General features: G+C 40.2%; 2 protein-coding genes across 3 annotated transcripts in view; both read right to left on the bottom strand.

Annotated features, from left to right (window-relative positions):
• The window catches only part of LOC141379826 (uncharacterized), a 195,959-nt gene that overhangs the window by 123,015 nt on the left and 57,873 nt on the right, over positions 1 to 15,071 (bottom strand). The gene's annotated exons all lie outside the window — the stretch shown is intronic.
• LOC141380034 (C-type mannose receptor 2-like) lies at positions 7,414 to 9,983 on the bottom strand. The gene is made up of 2 exons (XM_073936108.1): positions 9,624 to 9,983; positions 7,414 to 7,820 (listed from the first exon to the last, which is right to left on the bottom strand). Exons 1-2 carry the CDS (start codon positions 9,946 to 9,948, stop codon positions 7,414 to 7,416), a joined length of 732 nt encoding a protein of 243 aa, XP_073792209.1. The 5' UTR covers positions 9,949 to 9,983.

Here is a 15,071-nt window from a genome sequence, read left to right as displayed (position 1 = left end):
TTTTTCTCGATAATCTACAGAACAAACCACTGTTATATAATAACTTGTAGAAGTACCCTAACCTGCCTAGTTAACCTAATTAACCTAGTTAAGCCTTAAATGTCACTTTAAGCTGTATAGTCGTGTCTTGAAAAATATCTAGTCAAATGTTATTTACTGTCATCATGGCAAAGATAAAATAAATCAGTTAGTAGAAATGACTTATTAAAACTATTATGTTAAGAAATGTGTTGAAAAAATCTTTTTTCCATTAAACAGAAATTGGGGGAAAAATAAACAAGCGGTCTAATAATTCAGGGGGGCTAATAATTCTGACTTCAACTATATTTATATTTATATATATATATATATATATATATATATATATATATATATATATATATATATATATATATATATATATATATATATAGGTCATACAAGCATTTAGTTTGGGTGAACTTTTGCAGATGGACATTGCAATATTAACAAATTGTGTTTCATTGTAATGTTTTCTTTAAATGAGAGAACATAATAATTTTCACATAATTGGGAAGTAAATATTCTAGCCTACAAGACTGATAACTCAAAAGTCTTGTTCAAGCACATTCAGTGTGTTTTTTGGACCTTAATTCAGCTACATTTTTTCTCCAAAACTTACTAACAATGCATGATATTTTTTTTTTCTAAAAAACGCAATCATGTACATCAATATTTCTGACATATTCTTGTAGCACAGTTTTTGCTGAAAGAAAAACAAAGATGTTGGCCAATATTATGTAATCAATAGCTGAAAAACACACAAATGTCAGGGCATGTCAAAACATCTCATTGGCCCCAAAATCACCTCAGACCCCTGGGAGTTAAGTAAAGGAGGTTTGATGACAGAATTGTAATTTTTGGGTGAACTATCCTTGTAGGCTATTGTAATATGATGGGATGCTGCCAACAGAGGTTTGCTTCCAAATGCAGGATTTAATCAAGTATGGTCAGGCAGGCAACGGTTAACAGGGTCAAACAGATATATACAGGCAGGGAAAACCAAAACAGGTGTGATTGTGTGGTGCATAACAGGATTTGTATTCAATTTGTTGACAGATTTGTAGTCCTGAATGAAAGTGATTGATTCTCAGTGATCTACAAGCCTGGGTCGCTAATGACTGTGACAGCTATTCTTTGCTCAGATGCAGAGTTTTATTTGATAAAAATGTCTGTTTTAATGTTTAAAATCTATTATTACAATTTTTTCTGCAATTTTAAAATGTTTAATTCCACATAGGTATGAGTTACATTTGACTTTAGGAGACTGGTACACTGTTGTTGCAAACTTTTGTGAACTTGGTAAAAAAATGTTTTCGTCCATTTGTTTTTACAGAACTCAAGACCTGAAAAAACAAACAGCACTTCATTTGAACCTTCAAACTTTATTTCATTTTACACACAGCTTTCAACCTTTGTTGTTTATCATGATGATACTAAAATAATGTAATTATTCTTTTGTCTTACCTTTACATTATCAGCCATTGATCAAACTATATGAAGTCCATAAACCCATTTATCCATTATTTTGACACTAAATTCAAACTAAATCAATTTTGATACAAAGCCCTTCACTGATTTGTAAAACAAATTTAAAACAAAACACAATGGCACAATATTTCATTATAAGATCGAGATATTTCACAAGCACACTATAGAAATTTCTGTAAATTAACAGTTTAGCATATTTTGTGATTCATGTTTTTTATGCATTTCAATAGCATTTTGAAAGCTTGACAACAGCTTTTGACATTAAAAAGCCACACATAAATCTCTATATAATATTTCCTCAACAATATATTGTTTCCCCTACGGATGGGGAACTTCAATGCTATTAGTGGATTTATTCATTAATTCACGAATTGGGGGATTTCATTTCAGAAAGCCAATCGTCTGAAAGAGTATACAACTGGCCAATGAAATGCCAATGAATTGGCAGCGTAAGCTTGCGCACATGTGCCTTATTGCCAATTAACTCCGCATATAAGCACAGGGAAGCAAGGAAACGCCATCCTTTTCGCTTCAGAGACTATTACAGCCTTCTGAGAGAGTCGATGACGGTTCCTCCTGCTGTGCATTCTCCCGGTCCAGATTGTGTACGCGCTACTGCAAACGGTCGAGCTGGGTTTCTCCCTTGCCTGGCGTTCTTTGGGTCCGGTCCTCTAGAGTGGTGCGTATAAAGTTGTAACTTCACAAAAAGAGCAACACAGTTGTGCAGCACGTCCTTTTCAGGATGGCGCTCCGACCGTGCGTTTCTGGATGCGGTGGTTTCTGTCCCCGGATGATGGGCACGAACACTGCGTTGCATATCTGGGGTTCCAGCATGTTAATGCGCTGCCCGCGGGCAGTTCATGTCATCACTGCGATGCCATGACTGTTGCGCAGTTAAGATCGCGTGTAGCCTTTGCAAAAGGACAAACCACCCCAGCTGTCCCCTGCACTGCAGCGGGCACTCGGGCAGATCTGAGGGTTTCAGCGAGAGATAATCCGTCGGCCACGGGCCCGCGGCACTCCCGCTCCTCCAAGCGCTCCATCCAAGCTTCGTCCAGCTCTGCGGCCGGACCGACTAGATGGGTGCTACGTAGAGGACCAGAGGGCGAAGCCTTCGAAGCCTCTCGTCCCCTTCTTCCTGGAGGTGCATAGTAGGCTCACGCAGTCTTGGAGGGCACTTTTTTTCTGCCCGTGCTGCGTGTCCCTCCGCCCTCACCACTCTTGACGGTGGATCGGCCAGGGGGTATGTGGCGATTCCTCAGGTTGAGCGCGCGATTGCGGTCAATCTTTGTCCGCGTGGCGCCTTTTCTTGGCTGGGTCCGCCTCGTCTCCCATTCAAAGCCTGTAAGTTATCTGCCTACCTCTGAGCTAAAGCTTACAAGGCTGCGGGCCATGCTGCTTCCGCCTTGCACGCGATGGCCACCTACTAGCGCTAACAAATGCAAGCGCTGGCCGAGCTGCAAGAGGATGGGTCTAACCCAGGCTTTTGAACTTTGCACCGCATACAACTATGCTCTTCGGACCACTAAGTCCACTGCGTGTGCGTTGGCGAGGACGATGTCCACATTAGTGATCCAGGAGCACCACCTCTGGCTAAACTTGGCTGATATGTGTGAAGTTGACAAAGTCAGCTTTCTTGACTCCCCCATATCCCAAGCTGGCCTGTTCGGCGACACCATCTGTGAATTCACCCAGGAATTCAAGGCGGTGAGAGAGCAGTCTGAGGCGATGGGTAATGTCACCTATCAGCGGGAACGTAAGCCCGCTCCGCCCGCCGTACCATCCATATCTGCTGCTCCTCACCGAAGGCGCCCACCTACGAGAGCTGCACCGCCTCCGCACACACCTCCGGCGAAGTGAGCGTGTTGAGCACCTCGAAAGCAGGCAGCCCCCCCTGCCCAGAGCACAGCTAAGTCCGGTAACGGACCGCGAAGCGTCCCTGGGACAGGTCATCTGGAGAATAGGGAACTTGCTCTTTCCCGGCTGGAAGGCGGGGCCCCATTTCCAACGGCACTTTTTACTGCCATGAAAACATCAATGAAAGAGCACTTTTCCACTTCCCCGGATGTGACAGCTGAAATCTGCCAGTCTGAGACGCTATGCTTCTAGCTCGCAGGTTCGGTGCGTTTCGCCAGTGGCTCACGAGCGCTGAGAGGACGGTCTCCTTTCTCCCTCCCCTCGAGCCTCCCCTCCGGAGTTTGGGTGCGGAGTGAGAGCAGATCTCTCGCCTCCAGCTCTTCCGCGGGACCCTCGCGCTTCCCGGATCAGCACACCCACTCCGCGCTGCCCCACTGCTAGTACGTCAGCGATTGTCCTCTCCTTCGGGCTCTTTCTGTCTCCGCGGGTCCATACCAAGCTCACGGAGGGTGCCTTAGCACTCCTTCGGCTCGCGGGCATCCGCATACTCAATTATCTCGACGACTAGCTGATTTTAGCCCACTCGGGAGCAATTGATTATGCACAGACACAAGGTGCTCCGGCACCTCCACCTGTCTGGGTTTTAGGTCAACCAATTTCTCGGGCTGGAGCTGGACTCGGTCACCATGGCAGCGCGCCTCTCCGGAGAGCGTGCTCAGCTGATGCTGAACTGTCTGAGAGAGCTCGACAGCAAATAGTCGTCCCACTGAAATTATTTCAGAGGCTTCTGGGGCATATGGCATCCGCAGCTGCTTCGAACCTAGTTGCATTGGCATATCAATCGCCTGGAGCTGTTGGCAGTGTTCCTCGCTCTCCACCGTTTTTTTCAGGACTGACAGCACGGTGGCGGTGGCGTATATCAACCGCAGGGAGGACGAGGAACAGGTTGCTGGTTGCGCCCCTCTGGCCCAACCGGACCTGGATGTCAGAGCTCTCCATCCCCGCGATGGCCCTCCCCTGGCAGATCCCTTTGGGAGAGCACCTACTCTCTCAGGGACAGGGCACTATCTGGCACCCTCGCCCCGATCTTTGGAACCTCCACTGGTGGTCCTTAGATGCGAGGAAGGATTAGGTAACCTACCACTTGCGGTGGTTAATACCATCACTCGGGCTAGAGCCCCCTCCTCAAGCGCGCCTATGCCCTGAAGTGGAGTCTATTCACTGAATGGTGCATCTCTCGCAGAGAAAACCCCCGAAATTTGCCAGATCAGCGTTGTGCTTTCTTTACTCCAAGAGAAGCTGGAGAGCAGGCTGTCGCCCTATACACTCAAGGTTATGTGACTGCCATCTCCGCTTTCATGACGCGGTGGCTGGCAGCACCGTGGGAAGGCATAACCTCATCATCCGGTTCCTCAGAGGCGCTAGGCGAACTAATCCACCCCGCCCGCCTCTCATGCCCTCTTAGGATCTCACCCTCATTATCACGAGCCTGCGTCAGATCCCTTCGATCCTTGACTCAGTATCTTTAGGATTTCTATCCCTGAAGACAGCTCTGCTGGTTGCGTTGATATCGATTTAGAAGGTCGGGGACCTGGAGGCATTTTTCGGTCATTGACTCTTGCCTGTAATTCGGGCAGGCTTACTATCACATTCCTGAGACCCGGCCTGGGCCCAAGGTTCCTACCACTCCGTTTTAATACCAGGTAGTGAGCCTGCAAGCGCTGCCCCTAGAGGAGGCAGACCCAGCCCTTTCCTTACTTTGTCCAGCTTTGCGTATTTATCTGGGCCGCACTCAGAGCTTTAGATCATCTGAGCAGCTCTTCGTCTGTTATGGCGGTCGGCAGCAGGGAAGTGCCGTAACCACTGGATAGTGGATGCCATCTCTCTCGCTTATCAGAGCCAAGGCGAGCTGTTTCCCCTGAGAGTGTGTGCGCACTCCACTCGGAGCTTCGCATCCTCTTCGGCGCGTGCATGCGGTGCCTCTCTAACAGACATCTGTAGTGCTGCGGGCTGGGCGACACCTAATACATTTGCAAGGTTTTACAATCTGCGACTGGAGCCGGTTTCCTCAAGGGTATTAGGTAACCCTTGGTGATTGAGGAAACAATTCGATGAAGGTGTTGAAACACACTTGCTGCGCCATTCTCCCTAACACGGAGATAGGTGCGCCTTTTATCTGTCAGTAAAGTTCCCCGTCAGGTGAGCCCTGCAGATTCGTCCGAGGCCTTCAGCACAAATTCAGCGGATGAGTCACTTGCTGGCCCACTACGTTGTAGGTCTGCCCGCTGGTCAGCCCACGTTTTGGGTATAGGTGCCCGCTATGTGTGATCCCCACTAGGCTATCCCATATGCTTATTCAGCCACGGTGCAGTCCCCCCTCACGGGTGGCCCCGTATCTTCCATCTCCGCTAACCATTCTATTATATGCGTACTCCCCCTTTTCAGGGCTAGTCCATATGTATTTTTGCCATCATATCTCCCCCATTGGGTAGCAGATGGCCTCTGCAGCGTCCTCCCTATCGGGACTGCACGCTTTCCCAACATACTGTTGTATTTTCCTAGAATTATCTAGACGCTTGCGACTTTCCAAAAATTATATCTAAATCCGTAAAACTTCTTTTGAAGTGGGATAAGTAAGGGCCAGGGACCACGTTGGAGGACCGCGCCTCTCTTTGATGCAGGAGCGCTTACGCTATGCCTGGCTGTCCTCTCATCGGAGGCGAAGGTAGGGTGCAGTCATTATGGCGTTTTCCATACATTCCCCCAATTCGTGGATTAATGAATAAATCCACTTACAGCACCGAAGTTCCCCATCTGAAGGGGAACGCTTTGGTTACTAAAGTAACCCTCGTTCCCCGAGGAGGGGAACGGAAATGCTATTTAGCATCGCCATAATGACTGTTCCTTAGCTGTAAGTGTCAGTCTCTTCAGCTTAAAAGGATGGCGTTTCCTTGCTTCCCTGTGCTTATAAGCAGAGATAATTGACAATAAGGCACACGTGCGCAAGTTTACGCTGCCAATTCATTGGCATTTCATTGGCCCGTTGTATACTCTTTCAGACAATTGGCTTTCTGAAACAAAATCCCCCAATTCGTGAATTAATTCATAAATCCACTAATAGCATTTCCGTTCCCTGAGGGTTACTTTAGTAACCAGAGCGATCAGACTAATAAATATATTAAAATGTCACTTTGTTACTGCAGAGCTGAATTTTCAACATCATTTTTTACCAGATTTTTTACAGTGTAAGATCATTCATTTGTAAAAGTAAAGAGAATACAGTTATATTATTTGTAAGTAGTAAGTACTGAGTCTAAAACTCTAAAATGTGGAAACAGTAAAGCGCTGTCCTCCTTTATCAGGGTTTAACCTTATGATAGTCTCTCAGATGCATGGTGACATTGCTGGGAAATCCATGCTTCATCAGCTCCTCTTTTAACTGAAAATATATACAAGTTATGACAAATGTATCATCGTGCTTCTTTTGTCATTTAAATGTCACTTATACAGTATTTGTTGCACAGTTGTCTTAAACAATTTTAGCATTAAATGTTTATATAAGTAAGCATATGTGGTATCAATCAATTACGTAAAGTATCAAAGAAAATATTCAAACAAAAATGCTGTTACTATTAATAAATGCTTCTTAATGACTGTCAAGTGTCTTACCTGTACAATCACGTCTTCCTCAATCTGTGCCTTTGACAAATTATCTAGACTTGTAAATTCCACTCGCATTGCCATCACTGATCAGTAAAAATGAAATAAATGAACATGTCAGTACAGTTTAATTAACACTAGAGTTCTGTGTGACTAAATGTATTTTAATTTTTGCTGATTAACTTAACAGTCATTATGTTAAAAACAGCAAAACTATACAAACATACCGTACACATCTGCAAATGTGGGTTCATATGATGGCCATCAGATTCACCACAAAGCAAACAGAAGGCTTGCATTAGCAAAAATGTAAGCATAATTATCAAATGTTACACTTTTCAAGAGTCTTTGTATTCTGTGTAATAATAACAACCTGATGTTTATTATTCATAATATAAGGTATATAAACTCACAAGTGTAACAGAAAAAAGGCAATCTGTTAATACATCCCTCATCTGTCCATCGGCCAAAGTATTTTAAAGACACAGTTGTACAGTGTTGAGCTCCATATTCTCCTGGGACATTTGCACCATTATCTGGTTGTGCATCAACACTTGCAGTCTGTGGCAGCCACAATGAGAATGAAGAGTTGCTCTGATCTGACCACAGTCTGTTTCTGTACAGACCAATCCAGACATCGTAACCAAAATTTCCAGAGCCTGTAACACTTAGTATCTGTTGCCGCTCTGTCTCATTCCTTACACTGGCCAGGTCTGTGTATCTCTGTCTGCAGTAGCTCTGAGCTTCTGTCCATTTCTTTGTCTGAGTAACCAAAACATAGATTTGAGTGCTTCCTATAAAATAAAACAAATAATACATCTTTAAACAATTGTTGTACATTTATTTATGGTTTTGTTTAACTAAAGGTATGTTTACAAAACACACACACACACACACACACACACACACACACACACACACACACACATATATATATATATATATATATATATATATATATATATATATATATATATATATATATATATATATATATCAGAGGTCCCGTTACACTTTGTCATTTTGACAGAGGGTTGTAAAAATTCTGTCATAACCTATTATTGACCATCAATTAATTTTCATATTTTCTAATCACTTTTTTCATTCATATTTTAATAATGAACTTGCACAACGAGCATATAGGCTAAATTATTCATTTTTATTTGACAAATGAACAATTACTCATATCTACCTTTCCTAATTTCTTCCTCCTGCTTCAACCTGAACTGTGTGCTTGCCTGTGCGTAATCAAACGCATCAAGAGAAACTGATGCAGAGACAATTGTCATTAATTTCTGTGTCTTTGCCTTGAAAAATGTAATTTTGGTGACAGTTTTAATTTTGTTCTGGAGGCTGAAGCCGCGTTCTGCTGCCACACTGCAGAGTCCTTACCAGAAGCGGCCCGGACTCTACAGACAGACTCGGAACAGATAGGGTTAACTGGAATCGGGCCAGGCTTTACAGCAGCATCACAAACGCATGTGCGGGAGCGAGCCGCGGGCCATACTCGGCTCGGATAACACTCGCTGATGCCGAGTCGGAGCCGGAGGTGCTGAAGGGCAGCCGAGCTCAGGCCGATTACTACCTGCTATCTGGGTAGCACCACTTCAGCAGTGTTTTGTAGTTAGGAAACATTTCTCCTAAGGAAGTGATCAGAAGTTTGCTGGATTTTCTGAATGTGGGATTTCCCGGTCTTGAAAGCACTTGGTTCACCGGGAAAAAATACTGCAGCACGCACTCCTTCAGCACCAGGGGTGCAGCTTTACCCCTCTGTGTTCGGTAGTGCTCACAACGCACTCTAAAGCACCTGACCTCCTTGTTGCCGCTTGGTTGGCCCGTAACAACAGCTGTCGGCGACTGAGGATTTTTGTCTGTTTGTTCTTCATCGTCCACTGCATCACTTCCTCTTTTTTCACCTTTATGATTAATATCGCAACTATTTGGCCATTTAAAGAAACTTCTCATACTCAGCTGCTGTGAGATTTTTGCAACTGGGTAACAAAGAGGAGACAAAACTAGGGCAATTGCCATCAGCTGGACAGGAGTGGGAATTACAGTTAGCTACAAATTACAATAGATCACCCTCAGCATAATCCATCAAAATGACGGATCACCTTTAGATTTTTCCGTCACTACTGAAAAAAATCTGTCAATGACTGAAAATATTCGGTTAACGCGACCTCTGATATATATATATTCATTCATTTATCAATTCGTTCTTTCTTTTTGGCTTAGTCCCTTTATTAATCTTAGGGTCGTTACAGCGGAATGAACCACCAACTTATCCAGAATATATTTTACGCAGCGAATGCCCTTCCATCTGCAACCCTTCACTGGGAAACATCCATACACACTCATTCACACACATACACTACAGACAATTTAGCTTACCCAATTTACCTGTACCACATGTCTTTGGACTTGTGTGAGAAACCGGAGCTCCCGGAGGAAACCCACATGAACTCAGGGAGAACATGCAAACTCTACACTGAAATGCCAACTGACCTAGCCAAGGCTCGAACCAGTAATTTAAATTATACGAAATAAGAAAATATAAGAAAATAATAATTTATTTTTGTTTTGCTGGAATTTCTTACCATTATAGCAGACAAATGGGTAATAACTGTCACATGGCACATCAAACCAGTATCCACTGTGCATGTACACACATAATTCCCTGCCACCTATGTTGTTTGGCTCATGATTCCAGTTCCTATAATCTCTTTCTCCTTCCTGATAGAAATCATTGTCTTCCAGTGACCATCTCCAGCTGTTCACATCATCATACTGACCAATCCAGGCTGAACCATTGTAACTGCCATTGACTGTTTTAATGAGCCTCTTCATTTCCTCCATGTTATCAATGGTGGCCAGATCAGTGTAATTCTGTCTGCAGAATCTCTGAGCTTCAGTCCAGTTCATAGACTGATTCACAAAGTGATACTGAAGAGATGATGCTATTGCTGTCAAGGTGCAAAAATGGGAAAAAGCAACACTATTTTAAGTAATATTATTATTGTAAACACATTATAATTGGGCTTTTTTTTTTTTTAAATAAACTGCAAATCTAGCCTACAATCTGAATTAAGTGTGGTGTAAACTCACTGCTGTAACAAATGAAGGCAAATTGAGTATTGCAGTTTTCATCTGTCCAGCTCCCAGATTCACTGAATGACACAGCAGTGCAGTATTCACTGTTTCCAGCATTATCTGGCTGTCCTGACCTCCAGTTACTGAATGAAGAGTTGCTCTGATCTGACCAAGACCTGCTTCTGTACAGTCCAATCCAAACAGTGTAATCATATGAAAGTAATGACTGAACCCTGTAGTTCTCCATTTCATTTCGGATACTGACAAGGTCTGTGTGATGTTTTCTGCAGTAACTCTGAGCTTCAGTCCAGTTTATGTATTGATAAACAAACACATAACTTGCACTAGCATTCACTCTTCCTGTGAAAATATAATTTACGTAATTAATTATGATACTGTATCATAAGTTGTCATAGTTCTTCGAAAGCCAAGAGCAGTGCTTACCATCATAGCAAACAAAGGGATATATCTGTGAACAAGGAGATTCACTCCATGTTCCTGGATTTCTTGACATGCACACACACAGACTCTGTCCACCTGAGTTAACTTGTTTCTGGACATACCAGCTTTTAAATCCACCCTCTAAAGCTGTATTATCCAGTGACCATCTCCAACTGTTCAGATCATCATACAGTCCAATCCAAGCTTTGCCATAGTAAGTTCCACGTGCTGTTTTAAAGAGCCTGTTCATTTCCTCCATGTTATCAATGGTGGCCAGATCAGTGTAATTCTGTCTGCAGAATCTCTGAGCTTCAGTCCAGCTTGTAGACACAGACACAAAGTAATACTGACGGACACATGAAGATTTCGTGCAGGTTCCTGAGAGTAACAAAACATAGTTTGTGAATAAGGAATCATTGTGTGGCAAGATGATAACCTTGTCTCTTCTCACCTTACTTTTTTTTTATTTGGTGGATAAAATTATACTTTTCAAGTACCCTTGAAGAACGTTTTGAAGCATTTTACACTCAAAGATTGTATGCATCCAAATTGCCAGTATATAATAACATATTATCTTTATATTAATAATTATAATTATTTAAAGTTTATATTATATATTAAAATATAATTGAACTATAAATATTATATAATAACTTATTAATATTATATTGATAATATATTGTCAATTAATATTAATAATAACTTAAAGTTGCCTTCTCTAATATATATATTCCTGTATCAGCAGTGTTTATGTTTGTCTTGCAAGTCCATTTAAATATTAATAAATGTCTTCAGCAGAGAAGTGAATTGCGCTGACTCTCTCATGAGCAATTAATAAAACTGACTGTCTACATTTTCACGCTATTGGATGCTTGCTGCATGCAATCCAGAGTCACAAACTCTGAGTTGACAGTTAATATTTAAACCTGATCTGAACCATGTTGGATTTGTTTGCAACAGGTCATAGGTTTATGGCAACATTTTTATTACAACCAGTAATTGAAATAATTACATTAAATCCCGGAAATTAAAATATTGGTAATTAAATATTTCTTTTTTAAATACCCGGTGATTACGTTATCCACCTTAAAGGGATAGTTCATCTAAAAAATGTATGTTACCATACTAATTGCTCATCATCATTTAAACCTTTACAAACATCTTTCTTCTTTTTTTAACACAAAATAAGTTATTTAACGACTTCTGGTTGATTGTACGCATTGAATTCCAAAGTGATATTTTTTATGGAAGTCAATCAACTGTCAACTAGCATTTTCCAAAAAGAAGTCTTATTTTGAGTTCAGTTTTATGTCTTAATATTTATTTTTAATGTGTGATTAAATTGATAGTTCATCTAAAAATAAATCATTTTTTGACACTTTGTCATTTTAATGACATTTTAAAATGAAATTGTAAGAATTGTGGATTTAAAATTATTATAATTTTAAGCTGTATGTCACATTAAAACTTGTAAACATGTCAAAACAATTATCATTTTTCTCTTTCATTTTTTTCTTTCAAAAATAAATAAATTAAGTTTAGCATAAGTGAACTTACTGTTGTAGCAGATGAAAGGCATGTTGGATACACAGACCTCATCTGTCCATTGACCTGCATTACCAAATGAAACAGCAGTACAGTGCTGATGACCCTTTTCGGCAAAAAAATTAAGAGCATAATCTTCGCCATTATCTGGTTGCAACCCAGAATTAGGAATTTGTGGTCTCCAGTTTTCATAACTGGTAATCTGCTGGTCAGACCAAGTTCTGTTTCTATACAGTCCGATCCAGCCTCCTCCACCTGTCTTAAGGATCTTCTGATTCTCAGTCTGATTTCTTACATTGACGAGATCTGTGTAATGATCTCTGCAGTATCTACGAGCCTCGGTCCAGTTCTTATCCCCACTGAATCTGATGTAACGCTGTGTGGCATTTTGTCTACCTGATGTAGTAAATATAACAAATATAAATGCACATAAGTGCCTAGTAAGGGGAGAAATGAACAGCTTTTTCGTTGTAAGCAAAACATAATGTCCTTACCATCATAGCATATAAAGGGCAGTAAATTATAACACGAGTAATCAATCCATTTCCCATAAGGATCCGTGTAAACACACAATTCTTTTCCACCACTGTTGTCTGGTTCATGATAAAAGTTCCTGTAATCTCTTTCTCCCTCCTGATAGAAATGATTGTCCTCCAGTGACCATCTCCAGCTGTTTACATCATCATACTTACCAATCCAAGCCACTCCACTGTAACTGCCATTAACTGTGTCAATCAACCTGTTCATTTCCTCCATGTTATCAATGGTGGCCAGATCAGTGTAATTTTGTCTGCAGAATCTCTGAGCTTCAGTCCAGCTCATAGGCACAGACACAAAATGATACTGGCGGATTGATGCTGGTTCTGCAAACAGAAGAAAAATTGATAACACTTAATAACTAACATTATGAATCATTTATTAAGCATTTGCATGTGTTCATTAATTGTAAAGCAATAACCCTACATTAATAAATGTTAGTAAGTAATTATAAGTACAGCTACAAATGCACATGTATTTATAAGCACATGTTTAAGTTGCTTAATGATTGTTTTCATACTTTATTAAAGATTCCTTTTTCATTACTAAATTAAGTATTGCGTTATTTACAAACCAGTTATTTAAGAATAGTTGGTGTTTTTAAGATCATTCAAACTGCATATGTAAATATTTTGTAAACTATTCAAATAAACATTTATAAATCGTATTATTCAGGCAAACAGTAATGTGTATAGTAGTGCTTTATTAACTTAACTTCATCCAGTACTGTGACCTAATCTAAAGTAAAGACTTTATGTTTTGAAAATATGACAATTTATTAATTTTTTTTGCTTGTAAAATGATAACGAAAATAAGATATTAATTTGCGAATTAAATTGCGGCAACACTTTATGTTTCAATGGATTCCACCTGGAATATTTTTAACAAAAATAAATAAATAAATAAATAAATAAATAAAATAAATAAATAAATAAATAAATAAATAAATAAATAAATAAAAAATAAATAAATAAATAAATAAAATAATTTTTAAAGTTATGCTAATTTTTTAGTTTTTCTAGTCATCTGAACTCTGACATTCAGAATGAATTTTAAAACTCTATCATTATCATTATCTTTATAATTGTTATGCTTGGTGATGGATATCATTATTTATCAAAACTAATAAATATATTAATTTCTACTTACCACTGTAGCAAATAAAAGGAAATGCATAACTGCAGTCTTTATCCAGCCATAGCCCAGAGTCACTAAATGATGTCACAGTGCAATGGCCACTTGTTCCTTCTTGCCATGAGTTCCAGTAAAGAAATGAAGAGTTGCTCTGATCTGACCAATATTTGGTTTTGTACAGACCAATCCAGGCATTATTGTTTGTTATAATGGACTCTATTATCTGGTTTTCAGTTTCATTTCTAATGCTGACCAGGTCTGTGTAATGTTCTCTGCAGTAACTCTGAGCTTCAGTCCAGGTTTGGGACTGGGGAATGAAAACATAAGCAGAGCTGGCATTTTCTCTTCCTGAAAAAAAAAAAAATTATATATATATATATATATATATATATATATATATATATATATATATATATATATATATATAAATATATATATATATATATATATATATATATATATATATATATATATATATATATATGACCATTGTCGTATGAATTTTGCCATACATACAGTGGCGTGAAAAAGTGTTTGCCCCTTAATGATTTTGTATGAATGGGTTATATGCACAGATGTGTTGTTCAGCCACTAAAATCTTCCGGCAATAGATTGATGCGACTATTTTCAGTTTCATAAGGAACCTTTGACAGCATCAACAAATGTAGATTTATATTTAGTTTAACAGCAGAACATCAGTAAATAGTGCTATTCCACCTAGCCTGCTTTACTGAGCTGAAGCTGCTTTTATATTCACATTGGGTCATTTTTGAACAATCACAGCCTCCCTATACTGTTTACCATGCTACTCTGAATATTTATTCTGAACTCGCATCTAAGTGTGGCTTATTAAATGGCCATGAAACCCCCTTGTTTCAGCAGGGTGTTTTCACACCTCTACTTTGGAAAAAGTCAGGAAAGTGGGTGTGTTTAGCTCTGTTTAGGGGGGAGTGTTGGAGGAGGAAAAAAGGCATGGTCTGAAAAAATTTGCATAAAAATGGGAGTGTCAATTTGGATTTGATTTTCACACAGGCAAAACAAACACAGACGTAGAGGAGAAAGACAATGACTGTGTTTACATGTACATCAGTAATCAAATTATTTGCCAAATTATTAAATGGTGCACTGTAGCTGCAGTTTGGCTCTTTCATTCAGAAATTTCTTTCATGCCTCTCGTGACAAACAAGGTATTTCATTCGAGGAATTGCTGAAAGCGTGTATCTTTCATGCAGTGTTTGTTACTGCACAGCGATTAAGAGAAAAAAAAACCTCCGCATTTCTCTGTAACTTAGATGCAC

This window comes from Danio rerio, chromosome 21 (assembly GCF_049306965.1).
Source record: "Danio rerio strain Tuebingen ecotype United States chromosome 21, GRCz12tu, whole genome shotgun sequence".
Taxonomy (NCBI): Eukaryota; Metazoa; Chordata; class Actinopteri; order Cypriniformes; family Danionidae; genus Danio; species Danio rerio.
This window is presented reverse-complemented; position numbering and strand designations above follow the sequence as displayed.